This window comes from Gallus gallus, chromosome 2 (assembly GCF_016699485.2).
Source record: "Gallus gallus isolate bGalGal1 chromosome 2, bGalGal1.mat.broiler.GRCg7b, whole genome shotgun sequence".
NCBI lineage: Eukaryota > Metazoa > Chordata > Aves > Galliformes > Phasianidae > Gallus > Gallus gallus.
This window is the reverse complement of record NC_052533.1, coordinates 127,625,176-127,651,456: the sequence shown is the minus strand read 5'-3', so window position 1 is coordinate 127,651,456 and position 26,281 is coordinate 127,625,176. Positions and strand designations below refer to the sequence as shown.

Here is a 26,281-nt window from a genome sequence, read left to right as displayed (position 1 = left end):
ATGTAAGAGAAATACAGGCAAATAGTGGAGGCTTTACAGTAGTGTGCATTTGAGAAAAACAAGATTACATCTGTATTTTCACTGCCAAGAGTATCATATAACTGACTGTTTCATATGCAAGTTTAACTAATGCATTCGTTCCCAAGGCAAACAAATGAAATATTTATCAGTACAAAGCTAAGTTAGGGATTTAGAAGAGTGTAAATATATGATAGAAATGGCACTGCTTTACCAAAATAAAGAATGTCTAATTTCAAGAAAACATTCAAATAATAGTCAGAATTAAATATTACATTACTAGAAGGAATGACTCAAAATACAGCTCTGTTTTGTTTTTGAATAAAAAGACAATGTTGACATGCAGTAAGCAACATACGTACAAGTTACTCTATATAATTGCGTCTTTACTGAAATCTGCAAAAATTAACCTTTCATAAATCATGAAAGATCATATCTATTCAACAGGGCTCTCAAACTGAAGAAACACAAAGGTCTTAGCTAAACATATTACTGAGTAAGAACTGCTAAAAGGCAGCAAATAAGCATGTGGTGCACATACTACACAAACACATCTACTGCTGCTACACATGCAGCTCAACTTCACCAAAACAATCTACACAGACAAAAGTATTAAAAAAACAAAAGAAAACAAACAAACAAACAAAAAAACCCATTTTGGCTGACGCTTACAGGAACATTTCAAAGACAAATCACCTTCTGAAATTTCTATGCCAATTTAAACCCTGCTTAAAATGTAGCATAGGTTCATCAATCACCAAGTGGGGTATGGAAGATGGCTTTTGAATTTACTGCTCCAGCTTCATGGATTATTACCAGTTACTGAAAAAAAAATGGTGGTAACAAAAACATATTTCAGAAAAGACTAACAAATTCAGGGAACCAGAAATGTGATTATTTTTAACACTCAAATAATGTAAAATATGTGTTTTTTATACAGAACATATGGATGGACTGGAGCGCAATCTGGAATATACTAATTTTCCTTTGAGCAGTCATACAGACTATATAAAAAGCAGAATAATTGCCTTTTTATCAGATTTCTTCTTAATGCATTACTTCTGACAATGTGCATCTTAAGAGCACATTACAGAGTGTATTTCCAAAGCCAGTGGTTTTTCTGGTTAAAGTTGAAGTGAATCATGCAGTAAAAAGATCAGAGGCTTTGGCTTTTTTTGAAAATTTACCAATGTGCCTTTACCAATGTGTCCAATATAACAATTCTTTAGAAGTTCTGATATCTTTAAATCTTTCTTAGTCCTTCCATATCATACAAACTGTGAAGTACAATATAATACACCAGATTATCAGTATATAAAATTTACCAATGAATAAATTTCTACAGAATGTTCTTTACTTGTTCTTCAGGTTTTGAACTTCAGGTGAGCAAAATCAAAAAGGCTATTTTTAAATTTATTGTTACAATATTAATTACTAAAAATTTTAAAACTTTTGAAGTTGAGAATCAATCCATTAAGCGTTAAAACAGTTACATAATGGACTGCTATCATGACGGTAAGACAAATCCACTCTGAATGTTCTGCTTGTTGTGATTTGGGTGGTTTTTTTTAATTTGTTTTTCTCTCAGATGCTTCTAGCTGACAAAATTCAGAGTTCTGAAAATCAGTTTTGAACAGTACTCCAGTACAGTTCCAGTACTTTAATCTATGAACTTCATTTCTTGCTCTGCACCAAGATTCAAGTTGTTATTTCAGTATTACTGAGAAATAAATTGAAATAATGTAACTAAATCAATTCCAACAGTTACTGCCACTTTCATCTATATTGTGTCTTAGGTATCACAGAATACTTGATCACGTCCATGGGCCCTGATGGGATGCACCCGGGTGTACTAAGGGAGCTGGCAGAAGTCATTACAAGGCCCCTCACAATGTTCTTTGAATGGTTATGGTGACTGGAAAGGGCCAATCAAGGTCTGGAAAAAAGCAAATGTCAGTCATATATTCAAGAAGGGCATGAAGAAAAGACTGAGGGATCAACCAGGCCAGCCAGTCTCAACTTGGAAGTTGATGAACAGGTAATCCAGGCCCTTGACAAGAAAGTAATGAGAAGTAGCCACCGTTGATTCTCCAAAGGGAAACTATACTTAACTAACTTAACTAAGCTACAATGAAATGACTAGTCTGATGGACAAGGTGAGAGAAGTGAATATTGTCATTGTGGTCCTCAGTAAGGCTTTTGTCAACATTTCCCATAAGATCCTCACAGAGAAGCTGATATAGTATGGGCTGGATGAATAAACAGTGAGGTGGACTGAAAACTGAATGACCAGGACCAGTGAGTGGTGATGGTACAAAATCTAGTTGGAGACCCATAACTACTCACATAACCCCAGGGTCAATACTGGGTCCAATCCTAATCAATATCTTCATTAATGTTCTGGATGATGGGCCAGAGTATAACCACAGCAAGCTTGGCAGGACTGGATGATTCACCCAAGGGTCATACTGAGGTCTGCAGAGGGACCTTGACAGGCTGGAGAAATGGGCTGACAGGAACCTCAGTAAGTTCAACAAGGAGCAGTGCTGAGTCCTGCACTGGGGAGGAACAGCTACAGGCACCAGCACATGCTGGGGACAGCCAGTTGGAAAGCAGATCTGCAGAAGAGGACTTCATATTAGTCAGCAATGTGATCCTGCCACTAAGAAGTCTAATCATGTTCTTGGCTGCATTTGGCAAAGGATCATCAGCAGGTCAGTGGAGGAGATTCTTCCCCTCCACTAAGCATTGGTGATGCTGCAGCAGGAGTACTGGGTCCAGTTCTGGGCTTCCCAGTACTAGAAAAACCTGGACATAAGAGTCCAGAGGAAGACCAAGGTTCCAGGACCTGGAGCATCAGTCCTGTGAGGAGGGCCTGAGAGAGATGGAATTGCTCAGCCGGAAGACAAAGGGATTCAAGGGAAATCTTAACATTGTGTGTAACTATGAGAAGGGAGATTTCAAGGGAATGGAGGCAGGCTCTTTCCAGTGGTGCCCAGCATCACAACTCGCAGTGGGCACAAATTGGAACACGGGAGCTTCCCTTTGAACATAAGGATGTACTTCCACGTTTTTTTTTTAATTGGAAGGGTGACGAAGAATTGGAATAGGCTCTGCATTACAACAGGATCTTTTTATCAAGCAAGATCATGCACAACTTACTGTATTAAGGACTTTACAGACTTTACACATCGGAATTTGCCTTAAGTTCAGTTAAAAGAGATGTTAATTCTATTCCTGATTAAAATAAACTTAAGAGGCATTGGCTTTGCTGTATCACCTTCTAAAGAAAACATGATGCATGTTATACTAGGCAGTGTACAAATAGACAGTTGAATGTATTTCTATAAACTGTTTAAGTAGATATACATTACTGACTTACAGAAAAAAGGACAAAATCTAAGCTTGCGACAAACATTAAGCACATCAAAAGCAGCGAACAACTCTGTTGTGCTTGGGTTTTTTTACATATAAACATTTCATTTCTGTCAATCTGAGTTTTATAAGAAGCGTTACTATTTGAGAATAAAAATCCAGTTATGTCCCTCTGAATTGCATAATGTTGACCTATTTTCAATATTCTCAACAAGATGTGATAATGGACAAGTCCGGACAAGAAGGGAAGAGACTTAGTTTACACAAGGCTTTAACTTCAGTTAAGGAACACATGGTATTGTTCTTATACTACTAGTCACCATGGGAGAAATTCAAAAGCGTTTCATTCAAGCTCAAAGAAAGAGTCTCACAGATTTTAACACTGCAATGTTCTCATTGTTTTTGTTCCTGAAGAGGGACAATGGAAAACTTATAGAGGCATGTTGAAATTCAGAATGAATATATAAAAATAAGTTACACTTACATCCTTTTACCCTAGAGCATTGGCCATATAGTCACAACAGTAACCACACGGATTATTATTCAAATGCGTAACAGCAGCCACATTTTGGCATGCATAGTCACTTTATAACAAAAAGGTAATACACTACAATGCAATACATTGAAAGCATCTGGCTCCAAATATTCCATTGTATTTCAAAAATTACGCAGCAGCTTTAAAAAAGACTAGTTCTTTTCCAAATGTACTTTTTACCAAGTAAGTGTTAAATAAATATAATAATCTATGCAAATTGCACACCATACAGACAACTAATTTATATAGAAGTGATGTACATTGTTCTGGTTTCAGCTGTGACACAGTTGATTTTATTCATAGCGTCTGGTATGATGCCATTTTTTGGTCTTAAGAGAAAAGCAACGCTGATACCACACCAATGTTTCAGTTGTTGCTGACTAGTGCTGTACAGAGCCAAGGCTGTTTCTGCTTCTCAGCTTTTTGTACTGTTCTGCCAGCAAGAGGGCTGGGGGGAAGGGCACAAGGAGCTGGGAGAGGACAGAACCAGAACAGCTGACCTAAACTGGTCAAAAGGATGTTCCATACCATATATGATGTTGTGTAAAAAAACCTATAAAACTGCAGGGAGTTGGCCAGGGGAGTGGGGGATGCTGCTGCTTTGGCATCAGTCAGTGGGAGGTAAAAAAACTGCTTTGTGCAACACTTGTTTTAGTGTGTCTATATATGTAACTATTGTTACTGTTATTTCTCTCTTCCTTTTCTTTCTCACTAAATAGTTTTTATTTCAACCTACAAGTTCCACTAGTTTTGTGCTCCCCACCCCCATCACATTGCCATTGGAAGGCAGGGAATTGAGTGAAAGGCTGTGCGGTGTTTAGCTGCTTACCAGGTTAAACCACAACGTACATTAAATAAATTTCCAAATTCTAACTTCCTTACTTAAACACTAGACTCCGTTTTCTTGTGCTACACGATATGTATTGTTCCTAAATAAAGAAAATTCCATATTGGAACAAGAAAATAGAACATATCCTCTAACAAGACAAAAAGAAACAGAGAACTTTACTGTAGTCTTAAGCAATGACTTAAAAAGGTATTACTTCTAGCTTAAATATATTAAGAATATTTTCACCACTTACAGAATTACAGAATCACATCACTTTACCAATTAACTTTCCTTTTAGATAGCTTTACTTCCCTTCTGGTGTTTACCCTTAGCCAGACTTTAAAAAATTTCATTTATTATTAATCACACTTTTCAGACACCATCTAAGAGCGTATCAGGACATGTAACCTATTGTAACAGATATTACACAAACGAAGCTAAAGGGTTCATAACCTATTTGTCTAAAATAGACTGGGTAAAGCAGGGGACAAAGTGTAAAGAAATAAAACCTATAGATAATTGAATAATATAATGATTGCAGCTGTCACATTGGTTCTAGATTACTAACTTCTGGGTAAGCAAGGTGCAAACAAGTAGGTTGAGTAAGAAGCTAACAATAAATAAAAAGGGGTAGCCCCACTGGGCTGAGTTTGCCCCACACATCATTTCTGTGTTGCTCTGTTCAAGCTGAATAAAAGCACAGTTAGATCAGTGACAATCACATTTCTTCATGGTTTTGTTACATTACTCTTAAAGAAAAAATGGCATGGCTATATGGAAAACTCATGGAAAATTGTTGATCTTTGTAAAACATATTTACTGTTATACTTACTTCTATCCTAACCTATTTCAGCTTAACTAAGTTACGTAAGTTCTGATATTTCTAACTTTTCATGTTTCCAGACAAAATGGTATCAACACAGTTATGTTACACACAGTGAGTTTTTCACTATGATGCAAAACAAACACACTACCAAACTGCCATTATAAACATAAGAATTCCACAGTAACTGTTAAAAGGAGAACAAATCTCAGGAAGCTCAGGTACAAAAAGGCATATCTGTCTCTGGGGACACAGGCAACCCCAGCTCTACCCTGTGCACAATCAATCAGAAGTTTATGATGCATTGACTGTGGTCCTATACAAATTTTTAGCTTGATTTAATTTATCACACTCAAAATGTTATGACTTGATAAAATACAGACATGGAACCAAACATGCCAAGAGATATTCTGATTATACGCATTTCCAGGTAAAACTTGCAGTTTTGACTTACTCAAAATGAGAGGAAGAGAAGAAGTATTTAGTAGACATTAAAGCTTCAAATAACACTTTAAAACTTTCAGTCACACAAGGAACTTCTGAAATGATTTTTCCTTTTGCAACTGGATAAGCTTAACAGTTGGAACAGAAGAAGAAAAGAACTTTATCAATCGATAACACGTTGACAATAATGCCTGAAAGCATCATGCCTTTTGTTAAATTTACAAAAATTATGATGGCTATAGAGAGCATTTTTGTGATACAAATCTGACTATGGTAACCAAACCTGTTCCAAACTTTTCTTCTATTGATAATATTTTAATACATGTAAAGTTTCTTTTCAAATGAAATTTCTTCATGACTACCAGAGACATCATCTTTTCTTATTTACATATTCAGTCTATAATTACATTAGTGTTGGAACTAGTATCACGTTGACAGTTCTAATCATTTGACAGGAAAAGGTAATTGAAAGAGAACACATCAATTAACAGCAGGTTGTATAAATCGATGCTTATGAAAGATTTCGATATGAACATTTGGAATGATAAGCTCAATTAAATTTTGAAAAGACTAATAACAGTACTGCAAAAATACATGAGTGGTCTACAAAGTATAACAGAAGGCATCTCCCTGCTCCAGTTATGATGTGAGAATGAAGAAAAATTCAACACATTCAAAAACAGTGTAAAGTTATAACAAAGATAAAATAGTAAGCAGTTCACACACTGAGCATTTTCAGATGCTGTTGGTGCTGAATGAGTTTAACGGGACTTGAATATTTGACAATTACTACATTAACAAGGTCACTAAAATACAAGAAACAGAAATGTTTGCAGACCATGTTAATCCTCCCACTTCAAATCTTTTTAATGTGCTCGCTGTGTATATATACATAAATACACACGCACCGTGAGATCAGTATCAAAAGATTCTTATATTGGTCACTTAACAGTTGGCAACTTATAACTGAGAGAGAACACAGAACATCAAGCTATACAGTCCACTCAGTCAATCAACTATAAGCAATTCAATGCTTACAGTACACCATTAATGTGCCAAACAACAGAAAAGAAGAAAAACAAAAGGAAGTTTAAAACCTGGCAAAAACATTCCATGCTCTTTCTGAATGAGAAGTCCATGGTTTGGAAGTTACAGTTGAGTGTACCTCAAAGAAAATGCTGTGCTACACATACCCACAGCCTTACCTACCTGCATCTCTTCTAAGCACGTTGTATACAAATAAGCATCTTGACATTATTTACAGAATCCATTACAGCATTAACTTATATTAAGTTATGAACTGCACGGTTTGTCCCCTACTAAATTGAGTTTTAATTAGAGTACTGATTTTTTAAAAACAAATAATGTAACTATTTGATAACCCATCCTAAGTGACTAAAATCTGATTGATCCTAGAGAGAGTGACCGTAAGGAAACATGCCCTCTTTTAATTAAAAAATGTAAAAATGAAATAAATGAAATAAAACTATGAAATAAAAACTTCAGTATGCAAAATATTACATTTTAAATAAATCAAAACCAGACCAAAGCACTATGTGCAGCAAACTAAAACAACAAAAAATGCATGGAACAAAAATGCCCTACTGGTAAATATGCAACAGAAAGTATTTCCTCTCCTTATTCCTTCTTCTCCAAGAATACATACCTGTTGAATATGTCTACTAGCACGTTTCTGAGGCTGGTAGATAAGCCAAGTATACAGTACTGGATCAACGTTAATTGCTAATCCTTGTATGCTGGACAAAAGTACTGCACCTATATGCACAGAAAATAAAACAAAATAGTTACTGTCCATTTATATTCATTTTTCTTGCACACAGATCTTTGATGCAGATTTGGTTTGGGTCGTATTTAAATATATTTTCCTTACAATTCTTATTAACTGCAATAATTACCACCTACATTTCTTATAATTATCTTATTGAAAATCAAAAATTTGCCAGCACTGTCAGTCTTATGGGGACACACACATACATACATACATACATACACACACACACACACACACACACACAAAAGACACAGAGAACTGTATTTTGATATTGCTTGTTGCATCTTTTTGCCAGGAAAAACGGTTGCTTTCACAAAATTGAGCATGTAACTGAATACACACAACACCTTTCTTCAGACTCTAAGCCAACAACAACATTATGCAAGAAACGAGTCAAATGATCGTTGACACAAAAGAACATACTGCATGACTCCCTGCACCTCCAGTAAGAGAAGCCTAGTTTGGGCAGTGGATTGTTTTTCATCTTCTTTAACAAAGACAGCATTTTGCTCAAGAATAACATTTTCAATGTGGATTTGGTTCCAAATACTCTTTAGCAAACTTTCTGAGAAAAATAAAAGGCAAATTTTTCAACTCTGCTTAGGTTGTGCTCTGCTTGTCTTAAATTTTACAATTTATCTTATTTCGTTTAAATCACATTTTAGAAGTCGAAGGACTACAAGATAAGGCTATAGTAACTTTATTCCCCCCCAAAAATTCAAAGTTTTCATACACATGTGAAGAAAAACCTACATGGGAAACAGACACTCAAAATAGGAGAAAAGCTGTATCTAGTATGTATACTGTATTCTTGGTATCTAGAAATCTTAACATACTTCAAAAACCAGACACTCTAAAACCCAATTTATGAGTCTCTATTTCTTTTCCACCTGCATTAAAAATCTGACCATGAATTTAGTGAGGCTACTGTTTAAAAAGTACAGATCAATTGTTAGTCAGTGTAGTTTTGCACAGCACAGAGTTGCAAGATTCATATGAATAAATAAGTATAATGAATAAATGAAATAATATATCAAAATACATTCAAGAAAGAAATCCTGGTTACTGGGAGGTCCAGTATCAAGTTCTAGAGAATTACAGTAGTTTTATAATTCAAAGAATCATGAGTTATTTCCTAAAGAAATACCTACTAACATATTTGCTCTGTAGTATACAAGTGCTGCAATCTGAATTCAATAATAAATTCAAATAAATTCAAAAAGTACATCACAAAATTCAATATACTTCACCAAAAAACATGCCTGAAAAGACATAATACATCACAAAACTGTGAAAACAAAACCAAAGAAGTTATATACTTATTATATATAACAATTTTAAAACCTGTTGAATTCCAAGTAGCAGAAATACCATCAGAACAGGGCTATGCAAGTAAAGGCTGATGAGTACAATGGGAAAAAGGCATTCAAGAAATACACAAAGATAAATCATCAGCCCAGCACCAGCATGGAGTTGGAACACACACTGTGAGGAACTCCTATACATAGACTTGTCTTTGTGATCTGATGGTTTTAAACGTCAGTAATAAACCTTAGAAATAAATCTGCAACTTAAGGCAAAGCTGATGTGGAGCATACAGTAAAAGGGTAATGTGCAAGTAAGTAAGAACAGCGGTGAATGTCTCTTGCAGCAGGATCTGGAGGAAACTAACAAATAGCAGCAGAAGGTAATGGAAGATTGATAAAGTAGACGCTACAATCGTTCGCTGTTATAATGTAGTTGGATGCCAAAAAGAGAGAATTCTGCATCTTTAAGAGATACTGCCCGTTGTCAGCAATGCTTAAAGAAAGGTTTAATGCATAAGTGATATGACAAGTGGGAGTTCAGAGACCTCCCAAAGAGAGAGGAATAAAATCAGCCTACAGGCAAAATCAACAAATATCTCATATTTACAACAGATCTTGAAAAGAAAAAAATTGTTACTGTAGCACATGCTGCTAGTTACACCGTTTAGTTTTGTGTTTATTGCAAAAAAAATCAGCTAAAAGTAAGATGTCCAAAACAATTAAGCTGTGCTTTGAACTGAAACTACCTTTAAACTTCAATGAAGTCACCATAACAACCCAATAAAACTTTAAAGTAAGGCAGAGCAGAGAGCAAAATAGTTTATTTTTTCAGTTGTCTTTTGTCATTGATAGCTCGTGTCTGAGGAGGAAAAAAACACCCAAAACAGTCTAACATACAAGTAGACAGATAAGCAATTGCACTATTTGACTTTCAGTTGGAATGCCAGGTAATTTTGGCCTCCTCCCCACTTCCATCACTTCAAATTACTGAAATTTACTGCTCTATTTGCTACTCAGCTGCTATATTCGCTGGTCAACATAATCACCTACATAAAGCTGGTTTTTGTGTAACAGCTCTCTTCAGAATAACTAACTAAATAATCAAAGAAAATACTCTCAGGTGCAGTGTTTCTCCCTTGCCATCCCAAAACACTTGAGCTCCCATGCTAAGAAATAAGCAGCACCCCGGCCTTCAGGGCAGACGTCTGTGGGATAGCCAAGCCATAAGCTGGCAGCAGGCCCCTTACGTGCTTCAGAAACAAACGACTTTGTTGTTTCTCTCTGTCAAGATGCAACACTCGATTTTCCTGGATTTCATTACGACTGCGGTGAACTTTCTTCTCTTCCCTCCCATTTTTCTCCTCTTAAGTAAATTCACATTTCAGGAAAAAAAAAACCAAAACCAAAAAAACAAACCTTAGATCCATACCGTACTGGGTTTCATTTTCAGATCCCAGCTCTTGCCCATGTTCTCTCTTACACCTCTCCAGAAAATGATTTAAAAATAAGATCGAACCCAACACCATGTCATCTTTGAAAGTTTGAGAAGAATTTCCTCAAAACCATGGCATTACATGCAAGGTGCAGTTAGGCAAATAATTTCTTTTCTCCCCAACGTTTGGCTGTCTCTGGAGGCACGAACCAGGAGGCAGTAGGCCAGAGCAGGAGGCGGCTCAGTGCAGCTGCACACTCACCCTGCAGTCAACCTTAATGATGAGCTTCCCTGAAGGACAACAGCTGTGGTGGCAGCACTCACTGCCCTGAAGGCCTGGGAGCCAAGGAGGTTAATGCAGGGCCTCCTGCTGCCAGGCGGCCTCTGCCACCAGCTCTTCCTGCCCTACATCAGGGAAGAGAGGGGCAGTTGGTCAGGGGTTCTAAGCTCTCTTCTTCACAAGGAGAAACTGAAGCACATATGAAGTGGGACACAGAATGTGGCAACTTCTAGTGAAGCACGTGGGGCAGAGGAGGACACATGGAGATGTGGGTCCATAGTCGAGGATCACAGTGCTGGTGCTGAGGGATGCTCAGTATCAATGGAAAAACGGGAAAGGGCTTCAAAGATCAGAGAGTCAGAAGAGAAAAATGACAGCAGCGGGATGGTGGTTTGGGATTAGAAAGGAGGAGGCAATGCCTGGAGAAAATGGCTGCTTGTTTTGAGGTGTAGAACCTCATGAAAGAGTAAACCTTGCATTACTGAGTCACTCTCACCATTCTGGTGAAAAAAACTTTACTAGGAATAGTAAAGGACCACCCTGGCAAAATTCGTTGCAAATTCCACTCTGCGTGTACAGTGTCCAAACACATCTATACACTCCATAGAGTAAAAACTTCCACTAAAACATTTCAGATATTCCCCTATAAAATGAACCTAAAATCTTAACAGGAAACTAAAGTTTAAGTTAATGCACAATTTATATTGGGGAGGGATCACAAATATGAACAAAGGGAATGATCTACAATAAAAACTAATTCTGACCAGTTTTGTTTATTTTTGGTAACTAAGTAACTAAAGAAAACATTACACCATCTTGCTATATAAACTACACCATGAATTATTTTAGCATTGAGCTCGTCACTCCTGTGTCTCAGGACATGTGAACGATAAGCAGGTGCTGATACAGGTTAAATTAGCAGAATAACATAATAAATAATCTCTTTACCTTTAGTTATACATGTTTCAAATATAAATGTTTTCAAGAGCATTTTTGCTAAAGCATACTGTAAAAATAGTTATGGATCACACAGAAATAAAGAGGATTTTTGATGTTTTTTGTTTTTTAATAAAACTATATAGGTAATTAGTTCTTTCTGCCAGCTGAAGCAGAACAGATGAACTGTAAATCACTAAATGTTGAAATATCTAACTATTTTTAATTTTAGCCTGTAAGTCAACTAAGGGAAAAAGAGCACACTTCACTACTCTGCTCACTGCCAGAACGGCTCACTTATCCACATTCCAAACAGGCTTTACCAATTAGCTATCCCATGGCACCACAGTCATTTCCAGTTACATCCCAAGCTGAAGAACGAGAGCTGAAGAGGGAGTTAGAGATTGCAGTTACACAGCATAAAAAAGTAACATGCAAACTCTGTCAGCTTTGTAGCATCTATGACCAGCCAATGTAATTGTCTTGCAAAAGCTAATCTAATATTAGGTAAGAGATGGAGAACTGCGTTTCATTTTGACTTGCTGACTCAGACAAAGAAAACATACATCAAAGTTCATTATCTTGAAAAATTCTTTTACATCAGACTAGCTACAGAAACTTGACAAATTTTGTTTATCTGATAAAATACACATCCGCATCGGTCTCTGCTCAAGGTTGACTTGAGTGATTATAAATGGCCTTTTATTAAAACATTATCCAAATTTTATTTCAGAGAAAAAGATCTCCTAGTCAACTTCACTTTCACAGAGTTTCATGGTCACTAAATACTTAAAATAACCTCAGGATCATTTAATTTAGTTGCCTAGACCAGTATTTGAATATTTCATTAAAAAAGCAGTATTCACACTTTCCCATGAACAAAGCATTTTGTTCTGTAATGTCAAAGTTTCTTCAGAAAACAGTTATACTCTGTTCAAACATGCACATACCACAATATATTAATACTATGCATTATTTAAAGTAATAGCTTTTGATCTTGGGAAACATTTAATGAGATCATACTTCTACCACTACCTTGTAACCCTGCTACTATGGTTTATAGTTGAAAAGCTCTAAGTGCTGAAACAAGAAGTCAGCATCATTACTTTTACTTAAAAAACAGCAAAAGTAAGGCATAGAGGCAAAGTTATTAAATTACACAGCAGAACAGCAGGACACTGGGATAGAATTCAGATGTTAAAGTTGTGGGCCACAGCTAAGTATTTACTGAAACTAGAAACAAAAATAGAAAAATAAATAAGCTGGGGTTTTGACCTTGTTAAAAATAGGCCTAAATCACGTTGGCTTAATTTCAGCTGAGTGTTCTGATAAGCCATTATAAGGGTAAAAGAAATTAAATATCCTATCATTCTCTGAAAGCACCCAAATACTCTCAAATGCCAAAGTATGTAATTAAAACGGATGGAATTATAACCAAAACATAGCATAATGAGGCAAAATAGAAGACTGCTCAATACATTACATGTTAACATGTCAAGCATCATTCTTCTGAAGAACAAGCAGCCACATTTCTGTAAATCCATATGGAGAGGCACACACCAAGTCAAGCTACAGAGAACCTCCCTCAGGTATTTCATACAATCTGTCCTTTGATGTTAAGAATGGAAATGACTCCATTTAGTATTTTGCCTTTCTTATAACAAAAAAAAATTATTATGATGTGCTGAGACGCAAGTTTTCACAAAAATGCTCTATGATGTGCATTTAGCATGGTTGCTGTATGTTTTTGAAGAAGAGCATCTTGAAAGGCTGCTTGTTTTCCAGAATTCACTGGAGCAAAACTTTAATTTCCTTTAGAGAATGTGATGATGTGGGTTAAGGGATGCAGCTTAACAGGCAATAACGAGCCGGAAAAACGGGAAATGTGTAGGCAGCTATAGAATACAGAAATGTCAGCTTTATTTGGGTGATTACTGAATTGCCTCCATTCCACTTCAAAAATACACTGTCATTGAGTGAATAAAATGATACCAACAGCATGAAAGCAATTCCTTTGTGTCATTCTTAAGCAAAGGGGGAGAAATATCATGATCCTACACATGTTTCCTACAGGTATAAAGTGTTTAATCCAAGGCTTTTAACATAATTACGCTACATGTTACGGACAAGAGAAAAATTTCAATAGACAAATAATTTTAGATCGGATATATTATTTAAGAGAAGAGAAACAGTGATAAGAAAATGTGGTTATTGTCTTTCCAGAAGAAGGCAGAGTCCTGTAGGGATCTGCACTGCCCAAGACACTGGGGGAGACAAAGGTGGTGGAACAGATCTGAGTGATTCAAAGCAATCAGCAGCAGGGCTGGCTGCAGAACCGCTGGAGCCATCTGACCTGATTCTACACAGGTAAAATACTTTTCCTACTCGTATCACTGCAATATAACTTTACATGCAAAGCGATGACTGAGCTGATTGCTCTGACGCAGAAAACAAGATCTCTGTTATTAAAATAGATCTAGAAAGCGTTAACTCAATATGCAGCAGTAGGGAATGAACAGGCAATAAAACAGAATATCATCTATACCACTGTATAAATCCATTGTGTACATAGATATTAAAAACACTGCATGCAGCTCTGGTCAGTTGAAAGGTCACTAGGTTAGCTTTAAGCATTCAAACCTGGAAACTTCTGTTTCACAATACCATTCATTCAGTATTTACGCTCCCTAATTCACACTACGCTCCATGCCAAAAGCATTATGCATCGTCCAAATCCCAGCGCAGAGAGCACAGAAATAAAAATGCATACACACATGTGTCTTGAACTTCACTTACTGGTTAAGTAATTTTCTTTTCTTCATTTTTAAATGATTGCCTATTTACTATTAAAGCAAATGGGTTTTGAGCTACTCTAGGTCCAAGCCACCTGGATGTGGACCTCAGAGCCTTAGGCAAACTACAACTGCAAAAGCTCTTTTCCAAATGCAGTAATATTTACAGATTTTTATGGTTGCATTGTTCTTGGAAAGTATGAATACAAATCTATAAGTAAAACCAGTAGCTGAACTTCACGTGCTGTCTGCATGGATGTTATTTAATGAAGACACCGAAGTCTCCAAATATGTAGAAGCTATTGCCTTAATAATCCTGCCGCAGTTAGATTAAAAAGACAAAAAATATCCACTACAAATTCTATACAGAAACTGTTGCACAGTTCAAGCTGCAGCTGAAGGGACAAAAGGCCATAGAGAGCTAAGCCACAGAGAAAGCATATGTCAGTGGACAAAGACTTCTTGCAAGTGAGCAAAGAAAACAATATTTTGACAGAGTGTTTGCTGAGTATAGTATTGGGAGCTGCCTACACAAGAGCTTCATCCAAATTCTATCCACACGAGTGATCTCAACCCTTTTTGAGGAAATGATGGCTATCAAGGAAACTTCTTGGAATGGGAAGGCTCAAACAGGCGGTTTTATTACATTTTCTTCTCACAGAATGACAGGACTGCAAGAACCGTGAGAACTGTATATCTCTGCACCAGCCATTTAGTGGACTGATACTGAAGGTACAGAATCCTAACAGAAAAAGGACTCATCTTTGAGGTCTAAAAGGCATCCTGAATGCTCCAGGCGGAAGCTTGAATAACAGCAAGTTTAGGACTGTAGCTGACAATAATCTCTTTTGTGATCTGTACTGCTGTGAACAAGGTTGTTTTCAATAAGATTTCAGCCTTGTCTATCCGTCTCTGATCTACTGTTGATGACAAGAGTTACTGCAAGGCTGATTGAACCTCCAGGTCAAGAGTTTACAAAGAATCAAGAAAATACTGGAGAAGCTGGCAGTAGAAGTCCCAAAAAAGGTTTTAAATCTAGAACTGTTTCCAAACCTGCAGAACACCAGTAGAGTGAGAGATATGTAAGGAGAACATCAGAAAAGAAGTCCAAATTTAACTTCCTCTTTATGTCCTAAGAAAGACTGTCTATACAGTGTGATGGGACATTACTATTACATTTACTGGGACATGGTTTAGCGATGGGATTCGGTTGGTCTCTGTGACCTTACAGGTCTTTTCCAACTGAAATGATACTGTGAATCTATGATACTCAGTCCAAATTCTGAGCCAGGAAGATGAAGTTGGATATATCAATATTTAATTCTGCTTAGAAAATTAGAAAATGGCCAAGGTTTGATCCAAGACTCTGAGATCATGGGAAACAGAAGACTGTTGCTGGAACACTTGATTCCACATATGTCTCAGCAGGGTAGAGCAGACCACATGTCAACATCTCTCTTAATGTAGAAGATAGTATCAGTCACAAGCCAAAATTGTTATTTCTAAGTAAGCTAACAGAATGTTTAATAAATTCTCTCAACTTTTCTATTAAAAAAGCCATCAAGAGTGAAGCCCCTGCTATCTGAAAAGTTCACAAACCTCAGATTGTATGATCTGTACATTACTTAACCGTGCATCACAATATGTGTAAGCACACAGATACCAGGATTGCTTTCTCCCTTTCCTTACGACTGGATTGGAAGAGTGCTTCCATAGCATTACTTTCACAAAACTCTACAGGAAGATCGTGAACTACTGATATAGTTAAAATCAACAATGCCTCAACATATTTCTAAGTGATTTTCAATACATTTTTACTCTGTTACTTCTATAATACGGGTCTCAAAATGACACTAGCAAATATTTTGAAAACTGCCAGGAAGTTTCTTAATACATTTCAGCTTCTGTATTTACAAACACCTCAGTATCATCTGCCAAAATGCTCTTTTGCAATTTCTTGCAGTAGTATTCCTCTGTGAATTGCAACAGGATTCTTCCCTTATGGCAACAGGGCATCAAGGGAACTATTTCATTCCTTTTTCAGCAGCTGAACATTTGTAGCACTGTGACCATGGATACCAATTGGTCTTGCATTTGAAGTTGTAAAACTGAAATCTTTTTAGCAGTAGATGCTTCACGTACCTTTTCTTAAAAGTAATTTGAATAACGTACAGCTGTGACTTTTTTTTTCCTTTAAAAATTATAGCTCCTCAGAAGCAATAGAAAACACAGAGAAGAGTTTGTGTACTTTCTTAGGTGCTCAGTTGAATTAATAAACCCCAAAACTCCAAGCTTCACGAATAAGAAAATAAATTTAGGAAGGCATATATAAGCTTTAAAGTAGAAATTACATATAAGTTTATGCTTTTCTATAAAAGATGTGTAAGTAGAGAAAGAACAGAAAACTACAGATATTCTTAACAGAAAATTCTACTTAATTCACACATTCCTCTATATAACTCAAGAAGCTTTCATGCTCTGCGCTATGATTCAAGATTGCAAAAAGTATTGTATAAATGGAGTGCCAAACTATGAGCCAGAATAAAAATAGCCACAGTGCATTACAGTATCATAGTTGTGACACGACAAGGTAGGTAAAATGGCATGAGTAGCTCTACCACAAACTTTTTTTCTTCTCTCTCCAATGTGCATTTGATACATAAAGGGTTTAAAATGTATGCTTTCTTTTTTAAAAAAAAAAACTTTGAAAAATATTAATTTTTTAGTGTTTGCTAATTGAATAAGGAAAAAATATATATATCAGACTTTACACCTTCAGATACTACAAATATAAAATGGGCAGGTTTTCTAATGCTCAGACAGTCCTGATCATTTTGGTAGCTGATGTTTGCTTAGGCAATAATTTCAAAAGGGGCTTGTATTTGTGAGTGACAGTATATGCATGCTTTATAAAAAAGTCTTTTAATTGAATTTGTGGTCAGTCTACTTACAAAGGGAACATTACATTTTAGATGTAAACTTAATTTGAATTAATATGATGCTATAATTAACTACAACTTTGAATGAAATCCCACAAGTCCACCAAAGATAATTGGATTTTGAGATTTTCAGTACCATTCTGATAGATGTTCATGTGTAATGTAGAACTAAAATGCCTTTCTTAACCTATGAAATGTACAAGTAAGATAGGAGGGAGAACAGAGAAGCAAAGGTAGTAGTCCTCTAATCTCCACTTACACTGGTTGTACCAAGACACAAACAGAGATTTCAAATGTGGAAGTGCCTCTGCTCACAGATACAAGAGGTGAACTGGCCTCAGAAAGCTGAGAAGGTGCTGTAGTTTGAAGAGATTCCAGAAGGAAGAATGAAAATTATCAATGTTACACAGTGGAGGAATTCTTCAAGATATACAGCATATTTCTAACCGAAAAATGTCTGTACTGCATAAACAGAGGAAAAAAGTCCTGCTGCAGTACATTGTGAAATGGTCTAGTAGTCTAATATGCTAATTTACACATCGGCACATTGAATGCACAGATTGTAATCTGGATTCCTTGCCTGCAGTTTTGTTTTATTGCCCTTTCATCTGGGATGCTAGCAAACTCAGAGTCAATATCTGTCTTTGTATATTCTTTTTATAAATAAACACAAAACTTATCAGCAAACAATTACTGCATTCATCATAGACAGATTCGGTCGTGTAAAGTTGCATCTTCACTGGTATCAGTCTCATCCCCTTCAGGAACAGCTTCACATACACTAGTTACAAAGAGTAACTGATTTGACCTGCTCTCTAATTACTTTTACTGAGGTGGAGCAGTTAACATTTAAAATGCCTGAAAAAGATCCAAAACAAAGCACCAACTTGAAGAATACTGGGGGAGACTGTTGATCATGCTGCCTTCATTACTAATGGCAATTATGAATATTTTAAACATATTTTTTAAGGAGGATAATCTGTTAAAGTTCCCAGATAAATTTAACAAAAATCTGGAATAATTGAAATGTTTTTTCATTAATATTATCAACGTTATTGTGATCATCAAATAATGGATAAATAATACAGCATTACATAATAAGTAATAAGGTTTTTTTTTAAATACAACAACAAAAGACAGCCTTCAGAATATCTTTAAACATATTCAGATGGCAAAATTGTTTTACTGTAAAAGTTGTTTCATTCTTCTGCCTGAAATACAAAGCTGTGGGCTTCCAATGCAGTAGGCAGAAAATGTAATCGTTAGCATTTTCTGGCCGCAAATGTGGAAATTTGTGCCTTCCAATTAAGGTCAGCTGCTAAACTAAAGGATTCAAATGATTCAAAAGAGGTAGACATGATGCATCCAAAAATCTGAAGCACTCCTTACAGTAAATCCTTTTTCTTTTACACAGATGCATGCACTCTTGAATGGCATTGAGACTGATGATCATTATCTCCTCACTCCCAGTAATCTATCCAGGAGGACATCAGGGGCAACTTGCAAAACTTCATAACTAATATAGTATAAAATAACACTTCTAAGTTCCAGGAAATCTTCAGTATGACGTTAACTAAGCTTAATACATATTAAAGCGGAATTATACTACTATGTAATCACACGCATTTTCATAGATGGCTTGTTGGTCTTTTCTGGTTGGTTGTTCTTTTTGGTTTGCTTTTTTAACTTCCTCCATCGCTGCTAAATATTTTTAAGGAAGGGTAAAAATGAATCAATTGCATCTACTTTGCTTATTAAATCCAAACTATGGCTTAGATCAGTCAATATTTTAAATCACCTCCTAGCTAAAACGACAGGAGGAATTTTACTTTCATCTTTGAGCTTGAGTGACTGTTTCTCTTCATCAAAAAATATCAACAATACTATCTAGACAGCTATTATTTACACTGGAAAAAAAAAAAAAAAAAAGCATAAGAACTTCTCCAGTTTGAGGACTGCAAAATCACAGGTAAGTTCAACTATTAAACTCCATCTCTGTCCTCGCAATGCGGAAAGCTGCTGTCATACATTTGGACCACATTGGGAGCCTTTAAATGCACTGCATTGAAAAACTGATTTTTAAGTGAAACCAGCTTTCATGATTTTACAGTGTCTTCTGAGACAAATGTTACAAATAAACAGAAACGTGTAACCTTTAGTATTATTTTGGCATTAAGCTGAACACTGCAGCCTTATGATTTTACAAACCTCATTAAGTTTTTTAGCAGAGAAGTGCTAAGTAAATTGTATAAAACATCTGCAAGAGCTCTATTAGAACGCTGAGTTTATTTACAAAGCAAATATTCCCGCAGATGGCTAACAATATATCACGATGTCTTCAGAATACTCAGTTTTCTGGGCAGACCTTTTGGGGATGTGCTCCACAAGAGCGCTGTGTGTTCTTGCGTCATATTGTACAGATCAGCAAAAAACTGTACATGCTACAAACCACTTGGATGAGGTTGGCTTGCACTGTTAGTGCTCGCTTCAGACCGCTACAATTACAGCAATGAAAAGGAAAGGAAACTCAATCATGTAAAAATACTATGAAAATCTGAGTGGAATGTAAGCACTAAAACGTCTAAAGGAATGTTTATTTCTAACCATCCTTTTGCTACTCAATGGAATTTAAGTTTTTCTGCCTGACAACCCATGCTGTGGGTCCTACAACGTAACCATAGCACTGACTAAACAATTTGTTTGTTTTCTAACCCAGAGAGCTCAGAGCTGCATTTTATACGCTGGGACTGGAGAACTTCCAGTTTTGAAACCAAGAGGTGAACATAACAGTAAGGATGCTGCGTAATTTTTGCACCCACACGAGGAAAAAGCTGAAGGATTTTTCCTCATCTTCCTTTTCTTGATATTAAGGACATGGATTCTGACTAGATGCTTCTTCCTCAGCTTATTAACCTCACAGCCCTTTATTATGACTACAACACTGTGCGTAGAAAATACATCTGGAATACAACGCAGATGTTTCTGAAGCTGTTTTAGCTTTATGTTTTATGATACTAAGGAGAAATTCGGCTTTTGTGTGTGGTTTCTTTTTTTGTTTGTTTGTTTTTCGTTTGATTTGTTTTTTTACTGATAAGAGCATACAAAAGCTGTTAAAAAAGTGATGGCTGTATGGCACTTTCAAGCATACAGTTGTCATTCTAACAAAACTCCATCTCAGATCATAGGCTGAGTCATTTTAAAGTTTCACTGAATCACAAGTTTAAGATAAAACTGGTCCATATGTATTGTTAGCAAAAGCGTGGTAATGCTGTGCTTCAGGTTCCCTCTCCTTATCACACCACTAATTTTGCATGGAATAAGTTTCATCTGCACTGTTACTATACCTCCATTGCTGATTTCTCCCCACCCCATTTATGCCAAGTCCAAAGTGTATTAAAATCATATATTTCCTCTTCAAATATTCATCTGTGCTCAGATATTGCTGCATAAGAGTGACAAACTAGATGCTAAACAGTATTCAACTGAAAAATATGACATTTCATAATGACTGTTTGCTTAGCTGTTTTCAGTCTGAGGCAAAAGCAGATGAATAGTGAATGTGACTGCTTTGGAAATTAATTTCACATTCTTATTTTACAGATTCATGTAAAGAAAAGACTGTGTTCACTTTAAATCTAAGTAATTTGCCAGAAAATAATTCATGAAGTCGATAGCTAGGAATATCCAAGTTGTTTTTGCACAGTAAATGATTTGAGTACCTCCTAATTTATGGAAAATAACTTCCCATCATATCAAAGTGGTTGTGTCTGTGGTGTGCCTCAGTGAAAGAAACAGTGCAGCTAACAAGAGCAGTCTGCCATCGTTACAGTCATACAAAAACATTATTTATTAGAATCTGATGTAAATTCTTGCACCCTTGAAAGAAATATTCTGAATTTTTTTTTAATAAAATTAGCACAGTACACAAAGCAAGAAATGCTCAGCAGAAGACGTGACAGAACCCTAAAGATTCCATTACATGCAACTTTCCCCAGCATAATCCTATGTTGAATTTTAATAAAACTCCCTTGCCACCATGAAAATGATGTTCCATATTTATAATTCTAATAATGACTAGAAGAAATGCTATGATACCTGTACTCCAATCGCAGTAGCACGGTAAAAATGAGGAGAAAGCATGAAAGAATATTTAAACACAAGCGAAACACAGTGGTGGCCAATCCGATCAGCAGATGTATCCAACAACAAAATATACTTCAAAAATACGAAGTAAACCTTACTTAAACTTTGACTTTGACATATCTGTCTTAGTTTGCACGTTCACAGAATACATTCAGATCACACGTTCTTTAAATACATCATGCGATAACTCTCCTATCCAGTAGTATGGTATCAAGATATAAACATCACTTGTCTTAAATATACAGTTTATGCAAGACCACTACTAGCATATAATAATTGTGCTTAAAAAGCAAAGCAAAAAAAAAAAAAGAAAAAAAAAGGATTATTGGGCATGAAAAATACGTGTTTTAACATCAAAGAATTTACTGCACACTTCTTTACTGGACATGACTTTTTCACTTAAGTGGAATAAAGCAAATTAATGAACAGATGATCTGTGGATATATACTGAATTCTTGTGGTTGTGTTCATATCTTCTATTCACCAGCTGTAGTGGTCAAGTGAAGTAGTTAAGGACATTGAAAATACATGAGATTTTAAAAATCATAACTGATGTAAAACATTTTATAATAATATTTCAGAGCATAAGGAGAATATTATGGGGGTAATCTAAGCAATATTTATAATTAAAATAAACCTATCGCTAATTAAAAAAAAAAACAAATTCAGTCTTAAGTAACTTACTCTAACTACAAACTTCACGGTGCTCACACTTGAGCATAGCACATGTCAAATAATAAGCTCAAACATAATATAAACCATTATTACATAAACGTTTATTTTCATGCCATAATCAGAGGCAACCTACAGGTCTGAATATATTTTAAGTATTTCCTATTAGTATAAAATGTTTATAATTCTTCTTGAAGCTGAAGACTTAAGTAAACAGGTCTTCCGCAAAGAATTTTTCTCATTATTCTTTTACTATGAAGTGAACGTAAACTGTACGATAGTAAATAGTGAATGCAATTTTCACACTGTCCAATGGAAGCACTGGGTTGCATATCATTGTATATGCACACAAGTGCATATCTCCATTTATTATGAGGGAATTGTGGATCCTTAATGTCAGCCCATGAATCACACCGCAGATGCCTGACCTCGTGAGTCAGGCTTCCACAGAAAGATGGAGCTGTTGGACAGGGGAAGAAACGTAACTTCTACCATCCTCTTTCCAAATCTCTTATTGGATCAAGAACAACAACAAAATAAGTATCATCAGAGATTATAAAAATAAAATAAAACTATATATATAACTTTATATATAACTTTATAAAATAAAACTACGTAGTCACTGATCATCTCCCAGTCATAGATTAAAAATATGGCTCCCTAAAGAGACCCAGCAGTGCCCTCTGGTGATCCAGGTCAAATTTAGCAGTTTCATGGGATGTAGAATGGACCGATACCCCTACAAAATCTCCAGATCACAAGGACGCTGTTACCTTCGCCAGGGAATATTCACAGTACATCCAATTTGCATGTATTTGTACCACTCCAATGTTTCTACTACAAAATTTAATTGCCTGAAAAGAAAAATTACATCTACATTTGATGACAAAAAGGCACATTCCTTCCATCTACCATACCTCTTGTAAGTAGTCAATCATCTACCAACACTGAAGACTCCCATGGTAGGTTGAGCAGTTTTAGAAGATGGAAGAAGAAAAGAGGCATTTGTTATCTTGTTTGCTTGGGGGTTTTTGCTGCTGTTTGTTTTTGTTTGTTTTTGAATGTAAGAGATTCTGTTCACAAATTTTGCTTTGTAGTAAAGCTCTTGTGAGACTTTTGTGTCTTACTCATCCCTTCCTGCAAGAACATGGAAGGTTAATGAGATAAAAATGAAAAGCATGCAGCAGAGCGGCATTATCTTTTGGGCCTTTGACATTTTGCTGGGAAAATCTTACCAGTCCTGGTGAAAATCCAGTAATCAAATTTAACTCTATGACAAGATCTACCAGGCTGGATTCCCAAAAGAAAAGCTTGGAACAATTTAAAAGGTAAAAGTAATGCAGGTTCTTCATACACTGACATTTTCAGCCATGTTTTATACCTTACTATCTTCAACTATACTGACTTTCATGTGGATTTCTAATTTTCTCCCTATTCTGAGAATCATCAGACAGCGTCTTTCCATCTGTTTCATCTTCTTCTGTAATTCTCATGTTACGTACTAAATGTTTTTACTACCATTCATCTCTTCCCTTATTTTTTCAAATGTAGCCCCTCAGCTATACTAACATTTTCAATTTCTACCCATCAGCTTATCCCTTACTGAAACACAGTGACATCTTGCTTGACATCTCCTCTTTTTGTTTTGTTTCTTAACTTTGCTGACTCTTCTGAATTTGAAATATATTACTTAGTTTTACAGGGTGACAAATAATAAACTGCAATCCAATGTGAAACAGAATTTTGGTAACTAAAGTTCTGTGGCAATTACATATAGGTCTCACATAGAAAATATCACCCACAATACTACTGTATCTGTATTCTTTGAATTGGAAGTTAAAAAAAATAATCAAGAAGGTTGGTCTGCTGCCTTGCATAAAACTGCGAGTGTAAGCTAAAACTGAAAAGAATCTTTCAAATACATTCTTCACATAACAGGTTTAACTGGAACATAAACTGAAAGGAATACAAATCGAGAAACAAGAAAAGTTAGAAAAGATGTGTTTTGTTCCCTTCTCCATTCCCTAATGTCCACGGTAATGGGACAAAAAGTTTCTATGTATTCTGAGGTCTCACTTCAGAGATTCTCTAGAACTGGAGTTGCAAAAGAATCAGTTAACTTGGAGCATGTGGGTCTCAGTTTTTCCCCCTCAGGAGAACAAGGCTCTAGACAAGCGGTGTGTCACCCATCTCCTCTTCACCAGCTGTTCTTTCACTCCTCCTATGTCAGCTAATTTTTCTCTGAAGTTATTTTACTGCTATCTCCTGTGCAACTGGTTTTTGTGTCTGCCAAATAAAATGGCACAGAAGAGTAGCAGATTCATTACCACTCAGCATTGCTTTAATTCTTATTGGGCTATACATTAGGTTTACTAATAAGCGCTCTTCTAACAGACTTTATTTCCCAAAATACCGTTACCCATTCCAGCCCATACAGTATCTCAACTCTTAATAGTTAGGTAGGGAAATGAATAATACATTGCAGAGCTACTGTTTCACTTGCCATAGCTCAAAAACTTGTTCAAATCCTGCAGTAAAAAAGCATATACTATTAGACACACAATTTGCTGATATGTGCCACTTCGCTGCACAGACTGCTCAGAAGGAAAATTGCAAAGCATTGCAACACAGCAAACGCTTTTGTGGCTAACAGATAATCATGCAAAGCTTTCCATCCCTAAAATAAGGGTACGTTTGAAATTTCTCTTTTATTTTTCTTGTCTTTATGGAGTTCTTTTTGTTTTTAATTTCATTACGCATTTGAAAGCCTCAATCCTGACACAAATCAGAAAAATATATATGAGTTAGTAAAAAGATAACTTACTAGTATTTAGAAAGATGTACTGTAGATAGAAGAGTTATTGCTGTAAATGTCACCATGCCTTCCCCTACAGACAGTAAGAGAACAGTTTTGTCTATTTTCCAAAATAAATTCACATTGTAGAGGCAAGGTAATGTGTTTTAACTATGAGTTTTATCAAATTACACATCAGATGAGCACAAAATAAAAGTATTTGACAGAACTGGAGAATGAAAGATTTCCTTGATATCACAGAGAAGAAAAAAAATCTGTTTGGTAGCACTGTAACAGCATCAAAATGTGGGAGAAACTAAAAAAGGACACTGCCAGTAAAAAAGAAAGGGTTTCTGAAACTTTTTCATCCAATAATTTCAGCCCAAATTATTGACTGCATTTAATAGCTCCATATCATTGTCATTCTAGAGAGAAAAACAGAATAAAGTTGCAAAATGTAATATATATCAGCGTGTTTTAAACAAACTGGAGTTAAGCAAGCATATAGTGTAAGTATAACACTGACTTTGTACTTGTAAACATCCTTTCCACACAGAGCCCTTTGGGACGCTCAAAGAATTTACTGAATGAGCTACTTGGAATAAGTAAAGAACACTCAGCTTGGCCTGTAAGAACGTTCAGCTTGGCCTGTAACACTTTAACTGATTTTTAGAAAGTTTTAACTGTTCCCCCAGTTGCCTGGAAATGGCCATTTAAAAAATGCTGCTGTGGCAATAGTAAACCTTTATTAATTCCTCATTTTTGGATTTTCCTCCGTGGAGCCTGTTAAAAATAATCTTTCAATCCAACCAGCTCAGGACTTAAAATTCAGTATACTATACAGTGCACCACACAAAAGCACTGAAAAAAGTTGTTTGTTTCTTTTTATTTGTTGTTTATAAACTTCTCCACAGAAACCAGTTAACTCGGGCAGAAGGGTTGGCTGAAGCCCTCGCTGCTTACTCTCAATGAGAAGACGCAGCACTTCAGCCTCACTGTAAAGGAGTCTCCTTTAATTCAGCTACATGCACCAGGTATGGGACTGTTCAAAAGACGTTACAGACGACCTGCCAAATTTTATTTAAAAACCTTGAATTATTTCTTTTTCTTGCTTCTGACTAGACATACGCAACATTCATTTACAAATAAAGTTTTCAAGTGACTGAACCG

General features: G+C 35.9%; 1 protein-coding gene across 5 annotated transcripts in view; it reads right to left on the bottom strand.

Annotated features, from left to right (window-relative positions):
- VPS13B (vacuolar protein sorting 13 homolog B) overlaps nucleotides 1-26,281 on the bottom strand; it is a 411,590-nt gene that overhangs the window by 222,443 nt on the left and 162,866 nt on the right. For all 5 annotated transcript variants that reach the window (XM_040695919.2, XM_040695916.2, XM_040695918.2 and 2 more), the window contains exon 20: nucleotides 7,691-7,800. In XM_040695919.2, coding sequence (XP_040551853.1) covers nucleotides 7,691-7,800 — 110 coding nt within the window. The remainder of the gene's footprint in view (nucleotides 1-7,690; nucleotides 7,801-26,281) is intronic.